This window comes from Podarcis filfolensis (assembly GCF_964270895.1).
Source record: "Podarcis filfolensis genome assembly, chromosome: 5".
Taxonomy (NCBI): Eukaryota; Metazoa; Chordata; class Lepidosauria; order Squamata; family Lacertidae; genus Podarcis; species Podarcis filfolensis.
The window spans coordinates 41,030,746-41,054,989 of NC_139608.1; the positions used below are offsets into that span (position 1 = coordinate 41,030,746).

The 24,244-nt window shown below is 44.4% G+C and overlaps 3 protein-coding genes across 10 annotated transcripts in view; 1 reads left to right on the plus strand and 2 right to left on the minus strand.

Annotated features, from left to right (window-relative positions):
* Positions 1-7,653, minus strand: part of ABCC2 (ATP binding cassette subfamily C member 2) — a 38,439-nt gene extending 30,786 nt beyond the window's left edge. The window contains exons 1-3 of the mRNA XM_083615192.1: positions 6,874-7,653; positions 2,297-2,470; positions 1,494-1,640 (exon numbers count right to left, since the gene is read on the minus strand). Of these exons, the coding sequence (XP_083471318.1) occupies positions 1,494-1,640; positions 2,297-2,470; positions 6,874-6,915 (363 nt within the window). The 5' untranslated portion in view covers positions 6,916-7,653. The remainder of the gene's footprint in view (positions 1-1,493; positions 1,641-2,296; positions 2,471-6,873) is intronic.
* A 1,774-nt stretch (positions 7,654-9,427) lies between these two features.
* On the minus strand, positions 9,428-17,578 carry CUTC (cutC copper transporter). Of its 8 annotated transcripts, none has more exons than XM_083615281.1 (9): positions 17,509-17,578; positions 15,298-15,369; positions 14,544-14,603; positions 13,696-13,905; positions 12,283-12,318; positions 11,811-11,944; positions 11,012-11,039; positions 10,178-10,283; positions 9,428-9,841 (listed from the first exon to the last, which is right to left on the minus strand). In XM_083615281.1, the coding sequence occupies exons 2-9, from the start codon at positions 15,365-15,367 to the stop codon at positions 9,730-9,732; spliced, it is 756 nt and encodes a 251-aa protein (XP_083471407.1). In that variant the 5' UTR covers positions 15,368-15,369; positions 17,509-17,578; the 3' UTR covers positions 9,428-9,729. The 8 variants fall into 8 exon arrangements, with proteins under 8 accessions (XP_083471407.1, XP_083471406.1, XP_083471405.1 ...); XM_083615280.1 differs by lacking the exon at positions 17,509-17,578 and adding an exon at positions 17,316-17,449; XM_083615279.1 differs by lacking the exon at positions 17,509-17,578 and adding an exon at positions 17,316-17,449 and having other exon boundaries at positions 11,811-11,947.
* Positions 17,552-23,750, plus strand: COX15 (cytochrome c oxidase assembly homolog COX15). Its single transcript, XM_083615268.1, has 9 exons — positions 17,552-17,692; positions 18,793-18,980; positions 19,546-19,668; positions 19,888-20,074; positions 20,363-20,530; positions 21,558-21,639; positions 21,928-22,082; positions 22,545-22,658; positions 23,094-23,750. Exons 1-9 carry the CDS (start codon positions 17,621-17,623, stop codon positions 23,223-23,225), a joined length of 1,221 nt encoding a protein of 406 aa, XP_083471394.1. The 5' UTR covers positions 17,552-17,620; the 3' UTR covers positions 23,226-23,750.
* Positions 23,751-24,244: the final 494 nt, after the last annotated feature.

The following is a 24,244-nucleotide window of genomic DNA, read 5'->3' on the forward strand; positions in this document are numbered from 1 at the left end:
TGGGGACTGGAACCGGGAGTAGGGTGGGTGGAGGTTGGGAATCCAAAGGGTACATAAGGATAATTTGCATTGCTTTGTTTGTTTTATATTTTGTTAGTGGTAAGGAAATTGGGTAAACCGTGGAAGGGAAATTTTGGTCGACCTTAGGAAAAAGGTTTAAGAATAAATTAATGAGGTATAAGTATTGATGTGTAATTTTAATAAGGTGAAATTGGTTTTTTTTTCTTTTTTTTTTAAATTAAGTGAAAATAAGGCTGTTAAAAATAAATGGAGGAAATGGAAAAAAGAAGTAAAGTAAAATAACAGTATGTTAGAATAAATGTTTAAGTTAAGGTGAAGAAATAAGTTAAGGACTTGCTGAATTGACAATTTAAATTGGAATACAAGAAGGGGAGGTGTGAGGAGGTCTGAGAAACAAGGTTGAGGAAAATAAGTATCAGAAACTGTATGTGTTTTTTCTATTTTTCTGTTTAGTTTCGAATATGCTTTTTTGTGTTGTTTTTATTTTGTTTATTTTTTGTTTTTGTTTGTTGTGTGTTTTTCGAAAATACCAATAAATATTTTAAAAAAAAAAAATACAATTAAAAATCAATAGGAATATATACCACTTTTATACCAGTGGAAGGGGTATTGGGCAGGTGTGAATCTGATTGGGTTAACAGTTCTAGTTGCTGGTTTTAACCCTTTCTCCCTGTAGTATATTCCTAATAAATGCTGCCTCATCTCAAATCTGCTACTTGCCCCACAGGAGAAAATACACAGGTACCCATCTTCAGGGGACATACCAAATAAGATGTGACTTGGGGTGTATGATGCACCTTGGGGTAGCAGGTTGCCATTGAAGGGACAATGTGAAAGGGATCTACCCTCGTGGAGAAGCACTTTGAGAGTAATATGAGGGTGATGGACAAATTTTGTTCATTGAATATTTGTACTAAGATTGTCCCACTGGTTTTATTGTATTTTAAACCACCCAGCAGACTTGGGCCAATGGGCAGCCATTATTGTTGTTGTTGTTTTCTCATATGCAGCTTAATGTTCCTTGTTAGTTTGTTCTTTTCATGGTGTACTTGGGAAATATGGGAGTTTGATGATGGGGAATTAGTGTGGGATCACTTTTTATTATGTTGTAGTGTCTGCGTTTTATGTTGTGGTATAAGGTTTGGGTTAATAAATAAATTTATTATCATCCTAAATCTCCCTTAAAAAAAGAAAGAGCTGTTTCAGGCAGCTGCTTTAAAGATCAGAGAAGATCAGAGTGCTGGCATTTGGGGGGGCAGCATTTGCCTTTTCTTCCTTGTTTTTTCTCTAATGTAACCCCCTCCCTTCAAAGTACTATTCTGGGTCTCATCAGGACTTGTATTCGCACACAGCCCAATGGAAACAGCAGGGCTGAAACTGGAGTTGGCATCTCTGTGGTGAAAAAAACTTGTCCTTTTAAAGGACACTTTAATTCCAGCACAGGACATGGTTTGATGAAGGAGAGCTCTCACCCAACTAATGAAGTAGAGTGCTGGATTCAAGTACTGGACAATTGGGTTTCGGCTAACAGGGGTTGAGTGCGGGAGGTTTCCGAGGTCTTCGGCAACAGTGAAAAACACTTCAGCAAGGGCCATCAGTAAGAGCAGCGCAGCCAGCACCTGGCAAAGGAAGAGCAGAAGTGTCAGATTGCTACCTGCAACGTTCTAGGAGAATAAGGTTGCAAGGAGCTTCTAAACCCATCGTGGAGAAGCTACATATGCAGGGCAAAGCCACATTCCACAGGAGCCAAGTGGCCCAGGAGCACTGCTGTGCATCACACCCTCCGTCAAGTAAAAATCAAGTGTACCGATACACCCCTTTCTTGCAAGGAATGCACTCAAAATGGGTTCAAAACACATAAAAATCCCTGTGTTATTTATAATATAAATATATATATATATTTGTTAGTTTTGATTGAGTAGTCCTTTTTATAACAATCACAGTGCAAACTACATTAACAGTAAATACACTACAGTACTTGATTCCTAACAATTCTGTATATACTAAACACCACCACTATCGTGATGGCATTACATAAGCAAGACATGGTTCAAATGCTTCTGGCCAGAGGACACTTAAGTTCATCTGACCCTCCGGCTTTCCTGCTCTTTCCACCCACATTTCCCAGTTAGCACAGATCCCTACTTCACTTAAACCCTTTCAGGGTTTCTCACATCACCACCACCCACCTCCCAGAGAACTGCTTTGCCCTTTGATCTGCATGCCCTTTGCTTCCACCCTGCTACTAACTCCGGGGCACACCTTTCTCTCCCACCTGTTTAATAAGGTAAACTCTTGTGACAGATGATTTCTTCATCCTGGATGTGCAGATGTGGAGAAGCTGCACTGGGCCAAAGAGCCAGAGGAAGCCCAGGGGGATCCAGACCAGAACAGTCTGTTCAAAGCAGAGTGGCAGGTCGGCATCATTCCGGTCCAGGAAAGAGGAGTTCTGGAGGCATCAAAAACAAGAAAATAAGGCATATGCCAACACTTGCTATGATCTTTAGCCCACATGTACTACCTGACATAGTTTCACATGTATCCATGCCCCACACCACTATGCGTTGCACCAGGGATAGAGAGCCTGTGGTACTCGAGATGTTGATGGAGTCCAACTCTCATCTGCCCCAACCAACATGGCCAATGGTCGAGGGTGATGGGAGCTGCAATCCAGCAACTGTGGTGGTGGGGACACAGGTTCCCCATTCCTGCCTTACACCTCTGTCCCAAGTTCCACTGCGGATCTACACAATTACCATGTAAACATTGACAGCAATTGCCACAATTCCAACACCACAGCACCTGCCTTGAACCCATTACAATACTATAACATCTTCCAAAGATTTACTGCATTTGCCCAATGCATCATAACACAACCCCAGGATAACTGATTTCCACCTCCAGTCTCCGCTGCTGTTCTGAGGGTGTTCTTGTTCCATTGATTGACAACCACCCTTACTCATCCTTATGCTAACCCATTATGACTCACCTGCAATAAAGCCAGTTAGTGATGCTTTGTGTTAGAATCCAATGACATTTTCAAGTGGGCAAAAGTCAATGTTTGTATTCACCATAACACAGCACTGGTGTTTACTACCAGAATGTAATTGCGTTGAACCTTTGTTGCACATGCTATCTAATAAGAGCAGTTATCAATTAGAGATACCCTGGTGGGATATCTATATGGGTGATGGTTTATGATGTACATGTGTGAGCTAACATTGCTGATACTGTGTTTAACTCTCAAACTGATTTGGATATCCGTTCTTCCCCTTAATTCAACATTTACCATTATTTCTGCAGAACAAAACTGGATTTCGTTTTTACTACAGTGGGATCAAAACAGCTGTAGAAAAATCTGTTTCTTACAGCGCAATGATTGCAGCCCACGTTCCCTTTAAAGAAACTTCAGCATGCAGCTTGGTTGAGCAGTTTTAATGGAGCAAATATAATTATTTAGTATTTTTGCATGGGACGCGGGTGGCGCTGTGGGTAAAACCTCAGCACCTAGGACTTGCCGATCGCATGGTCGGCGGTTCGAATCCCCGCGGCGGGGTGCGCTCCCGTCGTTCGGTCCCAGCGCCTGCCAACCTAGCAGTTCGAAAGCACAATTAAGTGCAAGTAGATAAATAGGTACCGCTTTCTAGCGGGAAGGTAAACAGCGTTCTGTGTGCTGCGCTGGTGCTGGCTCGCCAGATGCAGCTTGTCACGCTGGCCACGTGACCCGGAAGTGTCTTCGGACAGCGCTGGCTCCCGGCCTATAGAGTGAGATGAGCGCACAACCCTAGAGTCTGTCAAGACTGGCCCGTATGGGCAGGGGTACCTTTACCTTTACTATTTTTGCATGACTCTTTAGGGTTTGTATTTGTAAAGAACTTTTGAGTTAATTGTTAAATGGGGGAAACAGCTAACAAATTTACAGTGGAGAGAGCCCCACAACAACACATCCCCATGATATACAACATGCAAGATGATATGACAGTGTCCCACTGGAGGCAAAGCCAGTAGTGACCCCACTGCTGCCAGCCCCCAGGGCATCCCTCTAGGAAGAGGACTTTTATGTGATACACAAGCACCATTTTGGAGCAGAACAAACACACACAGGGCAGTGGTGGACCTTCGTGTCTCAAATGTCAGTGGCACCTTGTACAACACCAAATTCCGGCGCTCTCGCCAACCATTGGAAGTAATAGTGGACTGCACTCCCCTGGAGCTGATCAAACCCCATGCTGTACACTCCTGAGTTGTTATCTGTCAACATGGGATCTATATACAAGTAATGATGCGCTGTAATTGGGTGCTCTGCTGTGACAATATGGGCAGGACGGTTGTTGTCATTGCTGGGGGAGTGCCTGTTTTTTGTTTTAAATTAAAACCTCCCACTGAAATCTATGGAAATAAATTCCTTCTACAAGGGTCAGGACGGTGTAAAGTCGCACTGCGACTAGGGGCAAAACCATGATCTGGAGTACAGAATATGTATCCTCTTCCTGTGTCACCCGCACAACTCCTCACTGGTTCAGCTGCGCCGCAGACACCCAATTGCCAATGAAACTACATCAGTGGAATATTTTGACGCCGTTATCAGTCATGTGTTATGTCATGTGACTCATCTAGTCCAGTATTGTCTACTTGGACTGGCAGTGGTTCTTCCAGGTTTCAAGCAGGTACCAATGGGCTTTTGATGTTTGCCCTGACAGTTTGAAGTAATTGCTGGAGACGTCACCATTTCAGAAACACAAAATCTCGTTTTATTGGAGGCACCGGGAGAGTCCTGCCTGTTATGTATGAAACAGACTCTTGGCATGAACAGAATCAGGGGAAATCCCAACATCCTTCACTCCAAAGGAAAAGTTAGTGTTGTACTCTACTTGCCAAGAGGACTACTAGTAGCTAAGGACGTAAAGAGACAGCAATTTCCACCCTGTCCTGCCTTTGTTGCAATCATCACTGTTTCCATTCTGCTACAGTTCAGTTACAACCTAAGTTAATTTGTTTTGCTATCTGCTATAGCCGAAACTAACATAGTGAATTATGCAACCGATTTCAATGCATTTTAATGAAAGGGAAACATCAAAAACAAAATTATGCATGTAATATTCATGGACTTAAATAAACAACAGCTGATACCATTTGTATTTGCATGGTTACTGTTCCTGATCTTGGGTGAACATACAAATTGTGGCAATTTCTGCTCCCATTTCTGTTTCTGGTGGAACGCCCTGAGATCCCTACAAGCAGTAGATGAGACAACAACTCTCAAACAAAGGCAGCTGCACTCTGATCAGCTTAGTCAGCTTCACTCATGAGCTCTTGTTTAGCAATTTAAATCTCCTGGTGCCCAGGACTTCTCCATCAATGACAAGGAAACAGATCTGGGCAATTCACTAGAAAACCAGTACCTGACAGGGTGGCGCGACAATTTAAATTTACTTCACAGGGATGTAGAGTGATCTAGATCACGCAAAAGACTGGAGACTCCTCAAGTCAACAGCTAACCTACATGGTCATAATTATCAAGTACCAAAAGCCCTGGGTGCATACCACTTCAGAATGGAGCAGGAGAGGACCTGAACCAAGTGAAATGTTCTCTGGGAAGCTAACACATCAAGGAGAGACTTAGCCTATGGGCCTACGATGGACATCTTTGTCAACTCTAGAATTTGTTGTGGGCACCACACACACACACACAACACAGCACAACCAGTACTTTTGGCTACAAGATCATGATTCTTTCAGACAATTTCAGCTGAGGGAGAAGTGGAGGAAGAGGCCCACATTCAGAACTCCAGTGACAGATTTCATGAACAGGAAAGGATTTTTTTTTTACATATGGAATGAAACACTTGATCCCCCAGTTGCATTTTGCTATACTATGTGGCATGCCCAATAATGTAGATCACCTAACTGTGCCCCCATCTTCCGTTTCTGTGTGAGATTAAAGAACCCTCCTATTTTCTCTACAGTGAATCATTTGAGTCAGAGTTACAAGTGAAACGGTCATGATTGTATCATACATGGAGTGTTAACATCTCCACTAATGCTTTGGAGCCTTCCTGCCCTCTAAGACACTACAGTGGTACCTGGGGTTACATACGCTTCAGGTTACAGACTCCGCTAACCTAGAAATAGTACCTCAGGTTAAGAACTTTGCTTCAGGATGAGAACAGAAATCGTGCTCCGGCGGCACAGCAGCAGCAGGAGGCCCCATTAGCTAAAGTGGGGCTTCAGGTTAAGAACAGTTTCAGGTTAAGAATGGAACTCTGGAACGAATTAAGTACTTAACCCGTGGTACCACTGTATTATTATACAGGTGACCCCTCCACTTGCATAGGGGTTATGTTCCAGGCCCTCACGTGTATAAGTGAAATTGTGTAACATGGGGAGAACCTGCTAAAAAGCCTCCAAATGCCTGTTTCTCCCTGCTAAAAGTTGTATAATTCTTTATCTCCCTGACATCTGATGGGAGAGTGCTCCACAGGGGAAGGTGCCACCACTGAGGAGGCCCTCTGCCTGGGAAAGGTCTCCTCACAAGCCACGAGGACTGTCCAGCTCTCTCCCATCTTCCAATGCTCAGTGCACCCACTGGAGCAGTAAGCAACACAAAGATGATGTATCTGTTCATTGTAAAACCCCAGACTCGCTACGTTCAGCTTTGCTTTTACTAAGCGTGCACACAGAACTAACACACCACTGCTGTCCCAACTCTCAAAGTAAACAGCCCTAACAGAGGTGTTTAGCCATCCTCCCACAATTCAGGACATTCCACTGCACTCTGGCCTTTAAATTTACAGTGGGACATCCCTGCCAGAAGCTGAGCTACCATCCACTCAGGGAGAAACCGCCACTCACCCAGAAAACTGAGCCACAGTACTGCTCCAAGGCTGCTGCCATGGCAAGGCACTTCTTCCTCCTGCCTTTGTCCGACAAGTCTATCAGCCAGAGAGGCTGAGCAGGATGAAAGTCTCACAGGTTCAACCGAGGGGCGTTGGGCACAGCCTCTCAACAACAGATCATTAATCGTTAACTCCTGGTGTGCAGTCAGCCCCATGGATCAAATTCCTGAACCTTGGATGGCATAGGCAGAGGAGCTGCCTGGGTATTGCCAGAGACACTGCAGGAGAGGTGGTGGCATGGATTCCGGTGGGCAGCAACGTGTGCTGTCTTGGATGAGATCCCTCAAGTTGACTCACCACTAGTCTAAGACCCACTCCCCAGGGATGATAAAGTTGAATAATGCCTGGGAAGAAAGCGTGGGAAGACAACCATGACTCCTTTTCCACACTAGGGAATTTCCTATGCTACTCTCCACCTCCGCAGATTTCCAGGACTGTCTCGGTCTGATTCTGCCCCATTGTTCTTCTGCATCATGATTTCTGTGGGCAAGGGGTTTCTGAAAGTATGCAGCAGAGTCTTCCCCATTCCAGCAGCTAGGTATCCCCATTGTGTAATCCTACACAGCCAGTCAAGCGTCACGGAGTGTTCTAGTGTCCCATCAGATTGGTACTGCACTGGGGGATCCATAAGATCTCAACTGGGAAGTACTGAATCACAAAAAGTGGTCTGAGAGTGAGCAAACCAGGTTGGAGAGGGGTGGGGGGCCGGGAACTATGAAAATACTACTCGGGATAAAAGACAAAAACCACCAGCAGCAATACTGACCTCATTTTGTGTCTCCCCCCCTTGCCCAAAGTGCTCCTGAAATGAACTGGAAAAAAGCCAAGAGAGATTCTGCTGTCTCATTCTTTATACAATCAATAAACCCAGAACCGACTGTGATTCATAGTCCTGACTAAAGGGTCCAATGTCCATGGAACAATCAATTTAAATCCCTCGTGGTTAATTATTAGATAGTTAATCAAATCTCATCATATTATAAACAGTGTCCCTATCTGTATGGCAGCAGTCTGTTAAAATTCAGGAGCACACAACACAACCTTAGGAAATGGGAAGTGAAGACCACCTTTCCATAATGGACAACTTTCTAACTCCCAATTCTGCCTTAAGCTGAGACACAGGGAAGGGCCAATGTGTGGTTCTACCGCAGGGTGAAATAATTCCTTTCCTACAAATTGGTGTTAATGGCAGGCTGTTGCAACGGTGTTCCCCTTTCTCAGAGTACTTTTATTTGTAACGGTGGAGGGGGGCAGAGTTGAATTTCATAGATCAGACACACAGAGTTGAATTTCATAGTTCAGACACACAGGTTCTCAAAATTCACATCTGCTTTGCTCCTTCTCTAGTCCTGCTGTTGTAAAGTAAGCCCAAGACCATGGTTTGTCTTGCTTCAGACATGGGCCCAGGCTTAGCTTGAAGCGGCAGGCCCAGAGGAGCAATCACAATCTCTCCTCTTCTGTATGCCAGAGAATTTGTGGCAAGTCATGATTTGGCTTAGCTTTACTTGTGAGTCATTGTGTGAGATCTACAATGGCCTTTAGCAGCAGAAACCACATGACTATCTCTTACACAATCTATGAATCTCTAAACTCCCCTTACCAGAGTCAGATAAAACCTCAAACGTTTTCTGAACTTCTGCTCCTCCTCAAGATACTGATTATTCTGGAAGGTTAACTTACCTGAGGAGCTGCCCTGCTTGTCATGAAGCTATGCAAATGGAGGCAAATGCCATAAGGGCAAGAAAATGAAGCCCTTAGGGCAACCTTGCAGCCTGGCCACTGCAGTCCATGTGTTGATAAACGTGAAGTTGGATTACTGCAATGTGCTCTGTGTGGGGCTTCCCTTGGCCTCGTTCTGCCTGAACCCTTATATCCCAGCTCAGTCACTAAGATCATTTGCAGGAGCGTCGTTGGTCATTCCCCAAATTGGTGGAGATCTGACAATAAGCATCCAAGCCTTTAGCATCATCAGTCCAGCACTGTGGAATGTTCTGCCAATAAGGATTAACAGGTTCATGCAGGAAATCAAGAATACATCTTTCTGTAAAAGCTACCTCATTTCTGATTTTAACTTTTCAATATGGTTTTTGTTGTGTGGTTCTATGTATAATTGTTGCAAACTACTCTGGCATTTTTATGAATAGTGGTATATAATTTTTTATATATAAATTACATAGAAACTTCACCCTCTCTAATGACTTCTGTAGGACAGAATCCAGAACCAGACAACAATGAAATTTTGCTGTCAGGTGTACGGAATTGCAGTGCTTGGTCACCTTGTGATTGCTCTCTAACCCTCTCAGAGAGATTCCTCCTCCCGCAATTGCAATAGTGCTTTACCACTTTCCTCTATGTACTTCAAAGAAGTAGTCTTCCACTCCAATCAAACTGAGGTGGGATGAAGGAAGCCTGCAACACCCAATGTGCTCTTCCCCCCCACCCTGGCCCATTTCCTTTGGGAGCAGTTCAAAGTCTTGCCATGGCCTCTACAGGAAGAAAAGCCACAGTGATACGGAGTGGCTTCAGGGTTTATTTGAGAAGAGACCTTAACAGGGAGAGTGTTGCCCGATGGCGAGTACCCCTTTAATTAAGCCCCTCCCCGTCATTTGCTCCCCACAGACAAAACGGCATTACGACATCTGAGGAAAAAACGCTGTGGAGCAAGTGGGAATAGGAGAAAAACAAGCAGAGGCTTCTTCATTTGATTGACCCATGTCCTTTAAGCGCTGGCAAGGATGCGGTTGAAATGTCTAAGTCTATGGATTGCGCAGGTCACAGGGCTCTGGGTCTTCCTGGCCCACAGTAGCTTGTTCTACAGGATATTCTTTGCAATTGCATTCAGGGTCCTCACTTTAGCCACATCGGCCACCTTGATGGAATATTCAGGTGTGGAGAGGTAGGCCCCCATGGTAATGTAAGGGTTTCTAAAAGAATACCAACAAGTCTTTGGTTACTGTCTGGAACCTGGACCTAGAAGAGCCGGAAAAAGAACCATCCTAAGTCCTACCCACTGGGCCATAATCTGCTGTCATGTTGCCTTTTGGGTGCTACCTTAACCCATTGCATCTGCAACTATGAACTACAGACACAAGTCCATCCCTAATGCAACAATGCCTTGCTCCCAGCTAAATGCACCTGTCAGGTTCCAGTGCCCCAGATGTTCTTAGTCAACTTACTACCCCAAACGGTGGAGCTGCATCGGGAGATGGAAGCAAGGCTTGGGCCCCTCAGTAAGTCAGGATAGAAACTTGCTCAGTTACCTGAACTTCATTCCTGAGTCTTTGAGTGAGCGCGCCGAGCAGTGAAACTCAGAGGCGCCAGAGCCTTCTAAGATTCTCTGCAGGTTTCTCTCGGTTATGCCTCCCCCTGGTGGAGAGAACCCATCACTCAGTCACAAACATGAAGTTAAGCAGGAATAGACAGAGCTACATTCTGGGTCATTAAATAGATGGGGGAAATCCCTTTGCTCTGAACCAGGGGCTAATCTTTAGGGTCAATGCAGGCTGCACTCACAGCTCTGAAGCAGGTAGAGCTCCTAAATATGCCTCTGGAAGGGAGCAGATGCCCATCAGGTATTATCTTATCAGTTTAGCTGCTGATTAGCAAATGGCCCACAGCTTTTGTTTTGCCTGACAGTTAGTGATCACTCAGGAACACGATAAGGGAACATTAGTTAATGTTCCTTGATGCCTGGAAATCTTTGCCTTCATAATGCCATACCTATAAGAGTTTAAGGAAGGGACAGATAGCTAGAAGCAAATTGAATTTGGATTGACAGAGGCAAAGAGTCTACAGCAGCAAGTTAAGCAGGTAGGGGTTGTGTGTGGGTGTCCACACTATTCCTTTAACCTAATGCAGTTTCAAGCAGTTGTGACATCCATCTATTTCTACTACGCTCTGTTTTTATATCTGCAAATAAGTAAATATTATGAAGATTAAGTCTTTCGTGCACTCTCATCCAAAGGGAATTGCACCCTAAAGCTCTGTTCCTGGACTTCTTGCCACTTGGGCAAGTGGGGCTGCCTAACAACATGCTTGGTTGGTGCTAGAGTTCTGATCTATGCCAACAAGTGGTATTCACTGCAGAGTCTTACCTGGCACTACAACGATCCTGCCCTTAGCCTGAAAAGGAAGAAAAAATGGGTTTAGTGGTCTTGCTTATAGGAGAAAACACACCAAATGGGTAGCACAAATATTCTGTTAAGGAAGATGTAGAATGTATTTATTTGCAATATTTAATTTCATTTTTTTAATGCTGCTTTTCAAAGGGTTTGCTCCAAGTAATACTGTCACGTTGAGTTTCGTACATGCTCCTCTAGGAAAGTATGCTCCCACACTCCGTCTATTATTGTGTATATTTCACCTCTGCAAAGTCAAACAACTGAGGATCTACCAAGTTTCACCCCCATCCTGGGATGGTTGAACTTCAGAAACTATATGCTGTCAGATCAGTATCAGCAGGACTGCTTCAACTTCACCCCAGTGTTAGAGACTGGAAGCAACTTTAAAATAACCGAGTGACTCCTTCGTAGACTTTTTTGTCTGTTGTGCATTCTGCTGGACAGGTGTGAGATATGGGTGTGCCATGCACATATTGTATACTTAAAAGAGAAGATGGGAGCTAATTTATTGCGGTAGCCTATGGGAATTCATGCAATACTGAAAGAAGCTATTGTATCAGAAGGTGCAAGGCACAGTTTCTGTATATTCAATGGGGAGGCCAGTTTTTACCCTTAATCGTTGAGAAACCCTCACCCATCTGAAGACCATGAAAGACTGCTAGCTGGCATTTCTCTGCCCCACCACACTCTGTCCAGTTCCTTGGATAGTCCACTCTTAAGTAGGCAAGAAAAGTGTATCAGAGTTACAAATTTGGTAGAGATGACACCTCACCTGTTCTGTCAGTCGTTTTATCAAGGGCAGCCCCTCTAGAACAGAGCTGTCACAGCCACTAGTCAGGACCCGTTCAAAGCCCATCGATATTAGCGTTTCCAAGGCTGCCAAAGGGTCATAGACCATGTCAAAAGCTGCTGATAAAAATGGAGCATGTCAGTCTTTACTGCCAAATCTTCTAGAAGGCAAATCTACTGGCATATTCCAGGCTTTAGCCTAGTCCCAAATCCCTGGTAGACAGTTCTAATATGTGCAATTCCTAGAGTACATTCTCATAGTCCCCCCACCCCACCAAGGTAAGGCCATTGTGCCTGAGCCTACATCCTGCAATTAGGCAGTCAGGCTTTCATTCCCCACTCCAAGCTCTGTAAGAAGAGTCTGCTGGACCTGTCCAATGGTCTATCCAGTCCAGCATCATGTTCTCACAGTGGCCAAGCAGATGTCTGTGGGAAACCAGCAAGCAGAAACTCACCTCTGTGGAAGGTGACTGGCAGAGGGCGGGAAGCAGCTGCAAAAAGAACAGATCCCAGATGGTTAGTATACCTTTGCTTAGGGGTTGTCTTTGTGAAGGCAATGCTTCTGCTACTGGCCCTGGAAAGAAAGGAAACTTCTCCAGATGGTTCAACCAAGGTGGCTGTAGTCATCTGACACCATTTCTGCAATATGGATTCATCATCCTTTCTCATTTCCACTGAGACTGCCCACTAGCTAGCTCTTTGTATGGCATTTCTTTTCACATTTTGTGTATCAAACCCCTCACACATGTTGGGCTTATGCACTTATTTTAAAAAGCAATCCTGGAGTAGACTGAAGATGTATCCACTCTTCCCTAGGTAGCCTGTAGAATAATCAACCACGGAGTGAATGGATATTGGCTTCTGGTTAAAATAGTTTAGCTGCTGTATTTCAGCTTGCCTCACAGAACTTTCCCCACCTTTCCTCTTCCTGTGTGCTGTTCCGGGGGGGGGGGGCATGTAGGAAGAGGACAGGCTTCACCTAGCTAGAGCCAATTTTGGGGGGTATGCAGGGGAGAGGACAGGCTTCCCCTAGCAAGACTAATTCTTCATCAGAAGATATACTGTCAGTTTCAGTTAAATAGAGAAAATAGCTAGTAATTATATTTTTTGCATTTTTGAGGGTCCAGAAAACCATACAATTATCATTCTTTCAATAAAGTTTCCTATTCTTCTGGATAATTCTTCCTTCTGTGCAGAATTTATGGCTACCTATCACTCTCTCCATCAGATCTGCACAGTGCCCCTTCTTACAAACAAAGGTCATTCATCCCAACCATTACAGCATTTGGCTCCTGCTTTATCTGAATAATTCATTCATTTATGGAATGACCTATGGAATGTCCTCCCTCTAGAGCAGCCTTTTTCAAATTAGCTGGGGCTAATGGGAGTTATAGCCCAAACATCTGGAGGATACCAGCTTGGTGTAGACTGCCCTAGGAGCACGACTGGTGCTAAAGCGCTGTTGTCATTTTGGCGTCAGGTGAAATTTCAATATTTCCCCAGCCTCTTTTTTGGGAGTGGGGAGTCAGAAGTTCTGTCACTTCTGCAACTGAAGAGACTGTAGCACCATGGCCGTTTCCCCCCTAATAAGCTCCATTTATATATGTTTTTATAAATTGTGCTGCATTGTTTTTATTCTGCTGTAACCCACCCTGGGATCACATGATGAAGGGTGGATTAGATGTTCTCCTATACTGTAAATTAATGAATGAATAGCTCAATATAGTGAGGCAGGCTCTAGTATCTCATGGATCTTGCCTGTAGGAAATATTTCTTAATTTGAACCAAGGAATTATTAGCTGGTGGCACTGTACGACAATCACTACTCAAGCACCAAATAAGCCCTATGAAAAGTAAAGCCTGCTCACCCAGCAGCGCTGTGCAGAGTTCTGTATCCACACGTCCATCCTCAGTCAAGGCTCCAAACACCAACCCATCAGCCCCATGTTGCTTGGCAAGTCGGATGTCTGCCTTCATCACCTCCACTTCTCGGTCAGAATAGAGGAAATCCCCCCCACGGGGGCGGATCATCACAAATACAGGCACCCTTGTACACTGCTTGACCACTTGCAAAAGGCCTGCAGACAAACATGTTTGGGACATGGTGTCAGTTATGTACTGGATTGTTCTATGAGATGGACAAGAAGTGAAACCTAGAACATGGTACGGAGGAACTTAGGAACATAGCAAGATGCCTTATACAAAGAGAGAACACTGAGCCATCTAGCTCAGTTCTGCCTATGTCTGGAGTAGCCAACAAGATGCCTTCCAGATGTTGGTGAACCACAACTCCAATCAACTGACCACTGACCGTTTAGGCTGAGGCGAGTTGGAGTCCAACAACACCTGGAAAGCCACACGTTCCCCATCCCAGAGCTAGACCATCAGCACTGGGTCTAAGAGAAGCAAGGGAGAAGAAAACAGGGCAGATGTCAAACCCTTTTTGCAGAATTTAGGAGAAGGGGCTGCTGAAGAAAGGAAGGTGAAATAGGGTGATTAAATAACAGCCTGTCTTGCAAAAAGCCCAGGAGGTGCTGATGACACAGAAGAACACAAAAAGAGCAAGCAGAACAACAGGTATTTTCTTTCTGTTCCAGGAGCAGAGGGCCTAGAGGGCAGAGGTCCAAACATTTCTCCACATTGCTTGGCTGCTCAGTACTGCTACATCTTGCAGGGAAATGGTGGATTAGATCTTGGCTTGTATGTGCCAACTCACCTATAGTAGGTGTTGTTCCTCCTTCCATGAGGTTGGCACACAGTTCAAGGCGGCCAGCACCTGCAACAGGGTCACACATTAAACCTCTGAATATAAGTGGTTTGCAAGATTTTAACAGAGATCTACATTATGAAGAAACCATGTGGGGGTGCTGTTTGTTTGTAAGTAGCAACTAACAAATTTAAGTAATAAATAAAATAAACCAGTGGGTAGGAGCGCTGGAAATTTTCGAGCCAAGAGTGAGATTGGTCACCTGTATTTAGCTTATCCACATAGACTTCAACCCCTACTCAGGCAGTAACTAAGAAAATCAATTAATAGGTGATTTGAGTATCTCAGCCCATGTTTTATAATGCACTGCAGCAAAACAGAGCAGGAAAACTTAAGTAGTTAAGGCAGCTGAAGACAAGGCAAGCTGACATTTGTTCATTTAAATTTGCAGTTTGCCCTACTCTCAAAGGCTAGAGTAATTGGGTTGCAGGCAATTAAAATATATAAATGCATATCCTGAATCTATGTGTCCCCAACCTAGATCAGAACTTTGGAAGTCTTTACTTATTGACCAGTTTATAACATTTAATATCCTACCTTTCAAGCCTAAAAGGGTTCATAAAACAGTTTCACACTGCTTGGGGAAGTAAGTGTGCCTCTCTTTTCAATACATATAGCATGTGTACCCAGAGGTGTCCTGGCCTAGAAAGACCCCTCAATGATCCTTAAGTATTTTCATCTTCCATCTTTTTTATGGGATTACCTCCTCTCTCTGCATTCACAGCAGACTCCACAGAATCAACACATACTTCCATGAGAAAGCCATTGGCCATTCCTAGAAGAAAAACACAACCAGAGGTTATGGGGCAATCAGGCTCTGTCTCAGAGAAAAGTGACAGACAGTGATTGAGAGAGGCGATTCCTTCCACCTCAAGCTCCAGCGCTTGTTTTGTCTTTTAACTGGCTTCTTTCATCTTGCTCACCCAAGCACACCCAGCTCTCAGAAATAGAAGCTTCATAGATTCCCCATCACCAGTAACCTTACAAAGCCTTAACCCGTCAGCAGCTGCTTTAAAGGGTACACACAATAAGAACAGAAAACTTGTATCACCATGCGAATTTAAAGAAGAAATCAAGCTTGATTTGTATCAGCTCAAAACAGGTACAGAAAAAACACATGGGAAGTTGAACGCTACTTTTGCTGTAACTCTTGATCCCCTTGCCTTCTTGCTCTCCCTGGATCTTGTTCTCTGTGTTGCATTGTCTGAACAGATCTGTCTATCTGTCTATGTATTTATATGTTTGTTTATTTATTACCAAATAAGTCACTTTTCAGCCTGGTCTCCCAGAGTAGTATACAAAATTAAACAAAGAATACCAAATAATTAACAAAAAAGCAACTGTGAAAGTGGCACATACAAAAATCAGTAGACTAAAAACCTGAAAATTCTAAAATATTTTAAAAGACCTGTGCAATTAAAAAATGTTTATCTGGCACCAAAAAAAAATCAGCACTAGGTGAACCTTCCAATGGAGAGAATTATAAACATCCGCTATCCCAACTCTTCATCAGCTTCATTACTTACAGGGGCACAGGAGAAATTAATACACTGGCAAGTTTATTCAGTAGGTGGTCCTTAATGTAACTGCATCATTAAAAGAGACTCTTGAACCTGATTTCTGCAGATTAGCACAAATCTAAAGTGGAATAAGGGTTTGAAGGGGGGGCTCCAATTTGGAGGATTCAAGGATGGGTCACAGCTCAGCAGTAGTGCCTTGTATTCAGAAGGCCGCAGGTTCAATTCCCAGTAAGTCCAAGTAGGGCTAGGTTGTTCCATTTGAAACCCTGGAGAACTGCTGTCAAGACAGTGCAAACAATACTGAACTAGATGGCTCTATGGTCTGACTCACTTTAAAGTAGCGTTCTACATTCCGAATAAAGTCTGTGCTAGTGATCCAGATTTTTCCTCCTTTCAGAATACTAAACTGAGTAGGGCTGACTTCCCTTCCACCTTTCTCCAGATATTTCAGAGGATTCAGGTTCTCCAGCAGGAAGATGAAGTTGGGATGTGTGGGAACAGCTGACAGCAAGGCCAGCCTGTAACCTGCGGAGTCTCCCTTAGGCAAATGCAGAACTAAACTCCAACAACAGATGGAACTTTGGCCAGTAACATAGTGCATTAAATGTGCATTCTGTAGTTGACCTCCTTTTGTAATGTTTTGTTTTGAAATCTTTTAAGGTAATGTTTTAGTTTCCTATTAACTATGTCGCTTTGAAGGTACACTTTATATTTGACTTTATTCCGTAATGTTTTATTCAGGATTGCTTTAATTGATGCTTCAATGTAGCTTGTAAAGCACTTTGACTCCCCCCCCTTAAAAATATAGAAAATAAATAAGCAAGCAAGCAAGCCCCACTGAGTGCAGGCAAGATTGCAGTCCTCAGGCCTACAGCTACAACCCTGCAGACGCTCACCTGAGAATAAGGACCCCTTTGGGCTCAATGGCGTTTTACGCCTTAAACACATAAAGGCCTGATCTGTAAAAATGCCAATAAAATCTATCCCACTTGGTTTTGCTGAATGCACATAGCGGCCGTGAGTGTGCACAGGGCACCCCCCCCCCCGCCAGAACAACAGCATTAAAATTTCCGGCTCCTCTTGCATCTGTGGAGGGGGAAAGGGAGGCCTTGAAGCCACCCGGATTTCCGGCCCCGGCCCCACCCTCGGGATTCCTCGGGATCCCTGGCGCTTCCTTCCGGCCGTCCCTCCGCCCACTCACCCTCACACCCTTCTGCCAGGCCCTGCTTCCGGTCCCATCTCCTCATTCCGCCTCGGGGCCGCTCCGGAGGCGCGGCGGATGTCGGCAGTTCTGCGCCAAACCACCCCTGAGCTGAGGAGGAAGCCCCGCCCACCCCTGGGGCCTCCGCTCCCGCGCGGCGGCGGCGCACACGCGAGAGGAGGCGCCGTCCTACCTGTCACGTGGCGTCGCGGTCACCGAGTGCGCGGTCGCGGCGTTTCCGGAAATAGCTCGGATTCCTTTCCGTGTCAAGAGCGAGTCGCTTCCGGGTTGCAGCTTGAGGAGCGATGCTCTTGCGGGCGGCACTAAGAGGGTCCCGGCTGCTGCTGGCCCCACGAGGAACGGGGTCCCCCGGCCAGGTACTCCAGGGGCGGCGCTTGGTTTCCATAGCAAAGATTCTATCACGCTCGCTAAGAGACGCTGCTGGGGAAAATGCCAGGAGTTTCCGCCTTTATGTATCCTTTGCGCTGTGGGAGGTGCTAATCAATGCTACCTCATTTCCACGTGGGGAACTCTAATTATGGGTGGATATTCAAGAAAACTACAGACTCTATTGTCTGCACCTGTCACAACCAGACACGTTAAAGGGAGCAGACTGAAAACTTGTTTCTCTAGGAGTTTCGGTGACTGCCAAAATATTTCACTTGTATACCTACAGTAAGCCCTCAACCTATGTGGGTTACATTCTGGGAATCATGCCGAAATCATAATTCACAGATAGTCAAAACATATTAGGTTCAATGGCAGTTGGGATTGCCAAAGTCTTTTTCCTTGGACGCTTGGTCTCTTTTTAATTATTTTTTTAATTGCCAAGCGTGTATAGTTAAATGTGCACCAGTTAAATGTGTAAGTTGCAGGCTTTCTCTCTCTTTATATATAACTTTAACAAGAGGTATAATGTTTCATAGGATTTTTTTTAAAAGGTTCTATACCATGAACTACTGTGGTCCCACCTAGATGAAGAGTAGTGTATACGTGTTTTAAACAAATAAAATAACAATTATGAATATAACATCACATTTTATTACATGGACACAGGCCCTGTAAAAACATGAACACTTTCCCCTCCATATGCTTTCAGCGTTTTAATAACATATGAAAACCTGCTAATGGTGGCCAGCCAAATGCTTCTGCATATTCCACAAGCAGGACGCATATGAACATATTGAAAATAAAAATAAGTTTTGCTGAGCATCTCAGTGAATTCCTGTTGTCCAGTTTTTCTGTGCTTGCACCATTGATGATCTGGTCCTTTATCCTTGTCCTTGCATTTTGTGGAATAATGTCTGGCACTGAATACAACCTTTCTGATGTAGTGAACACAGGTGTGAACTCTTTACAGTAAAGAGAGTTCATTCATCTTGAGTAATTCTCCTCTTCCATATCATGAATTGCAAATGTATGTTTAGTGGGGTGGCATAATTATAAACAGCCTCCTCACTACCTTCTCTGTCCTCAGCAATGTCAACGGTGGTGGCAGCTCCCACAGAGACGGTCACAACACAGCGTAGTGTCAGAAGTTGCTTCCCATCCCAGAGTGGTGGTACCACCTGTCCCCAATGCTGTGACCAACCGGGCTGTAGGGCGCTGGCTTCTAATATGCAGTGGGACTGTGGCCGGAGCTGTGGTGTTGGGTGGAGTCACTAGGTAAGGAAAATTAGCACCTCCTCTTCAAGCCTCTACTATATTTTATTTACCCTTGACACCATGGTTCTCCAACTGTCATAGATTGTATCTTTCTGCAACCAGCAGAGATCTTCCTAGGTGCATTGCTTCCTCTTGGTCATGCCAGTGTGTGGGCCTAAACTAACTTCTGGTATCTCTCTGCCCTTTGAATGCCTGTGTCTACCCTTATTTTATAAATGCATTGTAGATAAACAATGCAGGCCGTAAAAGAAAGGTGGGATTAAAGGGTAACAAACAAATATGTTTTGTACTTACTGTCATAACAACCTTTTGAGGTATGGTAGTTAATTTAGACTATTTCAGAATTTAAAAGGTGTGATTACATATATATTTGCATCGAATTGATGACCGGTATGTTTTGTGTGTAGTCAGACTTTGCATCTGCATTGCCCCCAGTGTCTAAATTTTCCCATTGTGTCTTCATTCTGCTTTTCTAGATAGATGGATACACATGCACACACCATTATATCCCACATTGATAGCACCTTCCCTCAGTGGTATGTCATTGCTGTTCTTTCCTTTTCAGGCTGACAGAGTCTGGGCTTTCAATGGTTGACTGGCATCTCGTGCGGGAGATGAAGCCTCCTCAGACACAGCAGGAGTGGGAAGCAGAATTCCAAAACTACCAGCAATTCCCAGAATTTAAAATGTAGGCATGGGTTGAGCTAAAGTTCCTAGAGACTAAATTTAAATTGGTGGTGGTGGGGGAAGCCTAGTCTACTATCCCAGCAAAAGGGAAATGAGAAAAAAAGAGTATATTGAATGCTACTTCTTGATAGAACTTGTCAAGGAAAGAGGGGAATGGGCAACTACACCTTACTGCAGGGTGTGTTGTTGTTTTATAAACCTTCTCTCTGAATCTTAACAGCCTGAACCACAACATGACACTGACAGAGTTCAAATTCATCTGGTACATGGAGTATTCACACCGAATGTGGGGACGGCTTGTTGGACTGGCTTACATCCTTCCAGCAGCTTACTTCTGGAGGAAGGGTTACCTCAACCGGTCCCTGAAGGGTCGTGTCGTTGCCCTCTGTGGACTTGTCTGCTTCCAGGTGGGAAAGATCACTGGGACCTTGAAATTGTTAAATGAATCATTAAATTACTCTGCCCAAGATAACTGAGATAGAACATGAAAGGCATTGATCCTTTGCACGCTCCAGGAACTGATTTGTATGTGATCTTAGGTCTCTGGTGCACAGAAGCCCAGCAGAAGCTTCAGATCATGGTGCTTGGAGTGTTGTTAGATCTTAGTTTCTTGGAAGAGAATGTACATGATATTGGCAGGAGTAAAAGTGGTCTTAGTTTCATGCCTCTATGGTACTTTTTCTTTGTTTTGGCAGGGCCTATTGGGCTGGTATATGGTAAAAAGTGGATTAGAGGAAAAGCCAGACTCTCATGATATCCCACGGGTCAGTCAGTACCGTCTAGCCGCACACCTGGGCTCTGCACTTGTTCTTTACTGCTACAGCCTGTGGACTGGACTCTCATTACTGCTGCCGCAGCACAAGGTAAGCAAAAAGTGAGGCAGACCGGGGTCATGTATTGAGTCCCAGTTGGGCCAAGAAAGCCTGTACACCAATTGCACTTTTGGAGGGAGGCACACTGCCACTGTGCAGACCAAACTGCCACTGTATCCTATATGTGCTCAGCCTAGAAGAGGAAAATTACAAATCTTGGGAAATGTCAAAGAGATAACATTCCTGGAAACACCACCAAAGCTTACCAATCAAGAACTCTGTTAGCACTGACACTCCGATGCATAGAGGGAGCCAATGAACCTGCAGTGGGAGGCACACACTCCTGCATCACATGCAAAACTAGCGCCTGTTGCCAATTCTCAGGCAACCCTTCAAATCCCTTTATGGTGATCACAGCCACTGCTTCGGAGCATCACACGAAAAGGGAAGAAAGGAGAGCCCACACAACACTGCACCCTCATAGTTCACTTGGTAGGATGGCCTCTTAAGAGGGTAGTTATTTAAGAACGCATAGCAAGAGAAATGCAGACTGAGAAGAATTCAGCCTGGGATGAGCTATTTCGTTTCTTGCAGTGCAGTCTGCCACAGCTTCCCCAGTTCTAGCAAGCCGCATCCCTGCCACAGAAGATATTGCCATGCACTTTTGCCCTACATATCCAGGCAGTAGATGTTTCTGGGGCCTGTGAATCTGGTCTTGGGTATGGTGACTTGACAGTAGGATTAAATCAAGCATGCAGATGCTATCTGACTGCTTCCAAGAACGCCTAGTAATTTCTATAAAATTTGGTAGATTTGGATTCATAGATATACCGGTAATTGGATGTAAGCCATGTCCACTAAGGACCGTGTGGCATAACAGCTGAGTAAGAAGAGAAGAAGTCCTTGCTGCCTTAGCCACTGAGAGTGAAATAAATACGTTCCTTTTCGGTCAGGAGTCTTACTGGAAATGTGTGTTTATGCTGAGCCTATGGAACACTAGTTTCCTTTGCACATACTCCCTTTAGAATATATAAAAAGGCCATTGCATATTCTTGTGATCCTCCTCCTGTTTTGACAGTTACCAGAAACCCGTCAACTCCTGCGCCTTAGAAGGTTTGCTCATGGAACATCAGGCCTGATCTTTCTCACTGCCCTCTCAGGTAAAAGTCCCTGTCACTTTTGCACCAATCTCTTTCTTTTGAGAAGCAATAGACAGCATGGTCATGGATGTGTGTGTCTTGCTTCATTTCCCATTGGGAGGGTCTAGACTTTTTCAATACCAAGTTACTGAAATGCTTCCTCTTCATGATGGTCAGACAACATCACTGGGAACTATTTTGTGGCCTTGAGGGAAGGACCTAAAACTCTCACAGTGGTGGTTTTTAGGTGGCTTGTTCTATTACATTCATACTTCCAGGTGTGACAGACTCTCTTCTCTGGAACTCTAGGGGCATTTGTGGCAGGACTGGATGCTGGTCTTGTATACAATTCATTTCCCAAGATGGGGGAACGCTGGATCCCTGATGATCTCCTTGCCTTTTCCCCAAAGTTGAAGAACATATTTGAGAATCCCACAACCGTGCAGTTTGATCACAGGATTCTGGTATGTTTCTTCCTCTTTATGCTCTTAGATAACACCTCTTTTTTAATTGGTTTGCTGTTCTTGGGTTTGTGTTCATTCCAGGTGGCAGTGTAACTGGGAGTGTGGGAATGCAGGCCCCTTAACTCAGAGTAGAGCACTTGTTTGCATGCCTAAAGTACTGGTTTCCATCTCCACTGTCTCTAATTAAAGGGTGCAAGTTACAAAAAGGGGGGGGGTTAGTCTAAACATTAAGGAGAACATTATGATGACATGAGTTGTTTGAAAGAGGAGCAGACTGCACTAGAAGTGATGGACTCTTTTTCAGAGGCTGGAGGGTCCGGGATGCTGTAGTAGTGAGGTTCCTGCATTGCCTTTCGACTAGATGACTTTTTAAGATCCCTTCCAACTCCACTTCTAAGCCCTTTGTTGTCATTGCAAAGCTTCTCTGGTTCCCTCACTGGATATTTACTCTTTTCCCTTTAGGGAGTTTCCTCTGTCGCAGCCATTACAGGTCTGTACCTGTTTTCCAGGAAGATTCCTCTCCCATGGAGGACAAGGATGGCAGTTGCTTCCTTACTGGCTGTGGCATACCTCCAGGTATTAACTAACTATTTATTTATTTATTTGTTTGTTTGTTTGTTTGTTTGGCTGGCTTTGAAGAACAAAGGGGGGAAATAGAGCTGCAGTCATGCTCTTCTGTGGAAATATTGCACAGTGCTATGGTCACTGCCCTTCTCTGCCTTCTGGGTTTAAACCGAGAAGGCCAAGTTGGGAACATCAGTGCAGTTTCATTAGCATTATATCATGAAGCACTATGACAGCTACCTCATCCTGTAGCAGGCTATTTACAGTGGGAGAGAGACAGAACATATAAAAATCCCCATACCAATTGCTTATGAAGCTTCTTGTGTACAATTCTGTGCTATAAGAATACGATGCAGATGTATTTGCACATACTTCTATATTTCAGGTATACTGGTAAGCAAACTTTGCTTACGTCTGAAACTTCATTTTATTCTTGCTCCTCTGCAGGTTACCCTAGGCATCAGCACACTTCTCCTGTATGTCCCAACTCCTTTAGCAGCCACTCATCAATCAGGTTCCTTGGTATTGCTCAGTGTGGCGTTGTGGCTGGTGCATGAACTGAAGCGGATCCCAAAATAACGCTGCTTCCCTATTTAGCCAGCCTCTTTGCTAGTGCTGAAGGTTCACGGTTGCTGTTGCTGCCTTTGCCCCACGTGTTGTATGCTCCTCTTCCTGAAAGCCTTAATTTGAACAGAAGGCAAGGCTGAGCAGCACCTCGACGTCATGAGTTGAAGTGCTTTGTTGCAAAACCTGGTGAACATGAATCACCATCCTTTGCTTAAGGTGTGAGGTTGATAAGGCGGGCTCTGGCAAGAATGATGGTTGTTTGAGGTGTGTCTTGCTTCCTGCTGAGCTGTCTGTATGAGGCTACAGCCATGAGCCTTTTACATTCTGTGTAGGCTGGATATAGAGAATGGATTATGGGGTGAAGGCATTTCAAAACTGTATTGTAAGGGTGATGGGTGGCATAGTTTGTGGATTTTCTTTAGCAGAATGGGGTTTGAGTGCAGTTTTTTGCATTAGAATATTGAAATGTGCACTGTAATTTAACCATGCAGAAGACCCACAGTCCTTTCCTTATTTAATAAAAAAAGTTTCTCAATATTTCTCAGTATCTCAGTATTTTAAAACTGACTGTTCTTACAATGTTCCTATGCAATGTACCTTCATAAGAAACTCTGCTGCAGCAAACCAAAGGCCCCATCAAGTCCATCATCTTGTTCTCAGTGGCCAACCAGATGCCTGTGCAGCTTTCAAGCAGGCACATGAGTGGGTTGATTAGGAACATGTTTCATTAACATCAATATCCACAAAGGATTTTTTCTGGGGAGGGTAGGGGGAGAGTAAATGCTGCAAATGACTAAATAAGCATAACTAGCAGCAGAGAACATATCTAACAATTCTGGTGGATCAGGTGACTTCCTAGACTTGGGTAGACCCCTGAGAAACTTGTATTACACATTTATCCCTTTCCTTCTCAGTGGGTTGACCTGCTACAATGGGTAGATGGCTTTTCACTCATTGCTGAAGCCCTGAATTCTTTCCTGGGCAGTGCTGCTACACTCAACTTCACAGTCTCCCACTTTGCTTCATTTCCC

Excerpts from the sequence above, each read along its gene's own strand:
- CUTC (XM_083615276.1), bottom strand. The coding sequence starts at position 17,200 with ATGCAAGAGGAGCCGGAAATTTTAATGCTGTTGTTCTGGCGGGGGGGG. Across the intron at positions 10,284-11,011 it reads CAGGATCGTTGTAGTGCCAG|GGGGAGGCATAACCGAGAGA; the intron begins GTAAGACTCTGC and ends TCTCTCCACCAG. Across the intron at positions 9,842-10,177 it reads GACTCAGGAATGAAGTTCAG|AAACCCTTACATTACCATGG; the intron begins GTAACTGAGCAA and ends GTATTCTTTTAG.
- COX15 (XM_083615268.1), top strand. The coding sequence starts at position 17,621 with ATGCTCTTGCGGGCGGCACTAAGAGGGTCCCGGCTGCTGCTGGCCCCA. Across the intron at positions 17,693-18,792 it reads GAACGGGGTCCCCCGGCCAG|CAATGTCAACGGTGGTGGCA; the intron begins GTACTCCAGGGG and ends CTCTGTCCTCAG. Across the intron at positions 19,669-19,887 it reads CAATTCCCAGAATTTAAAAT|CCTGAACCACAACATGACAC; the intron begins GTAGGCATGGGT and ends GAATCTTAACAG.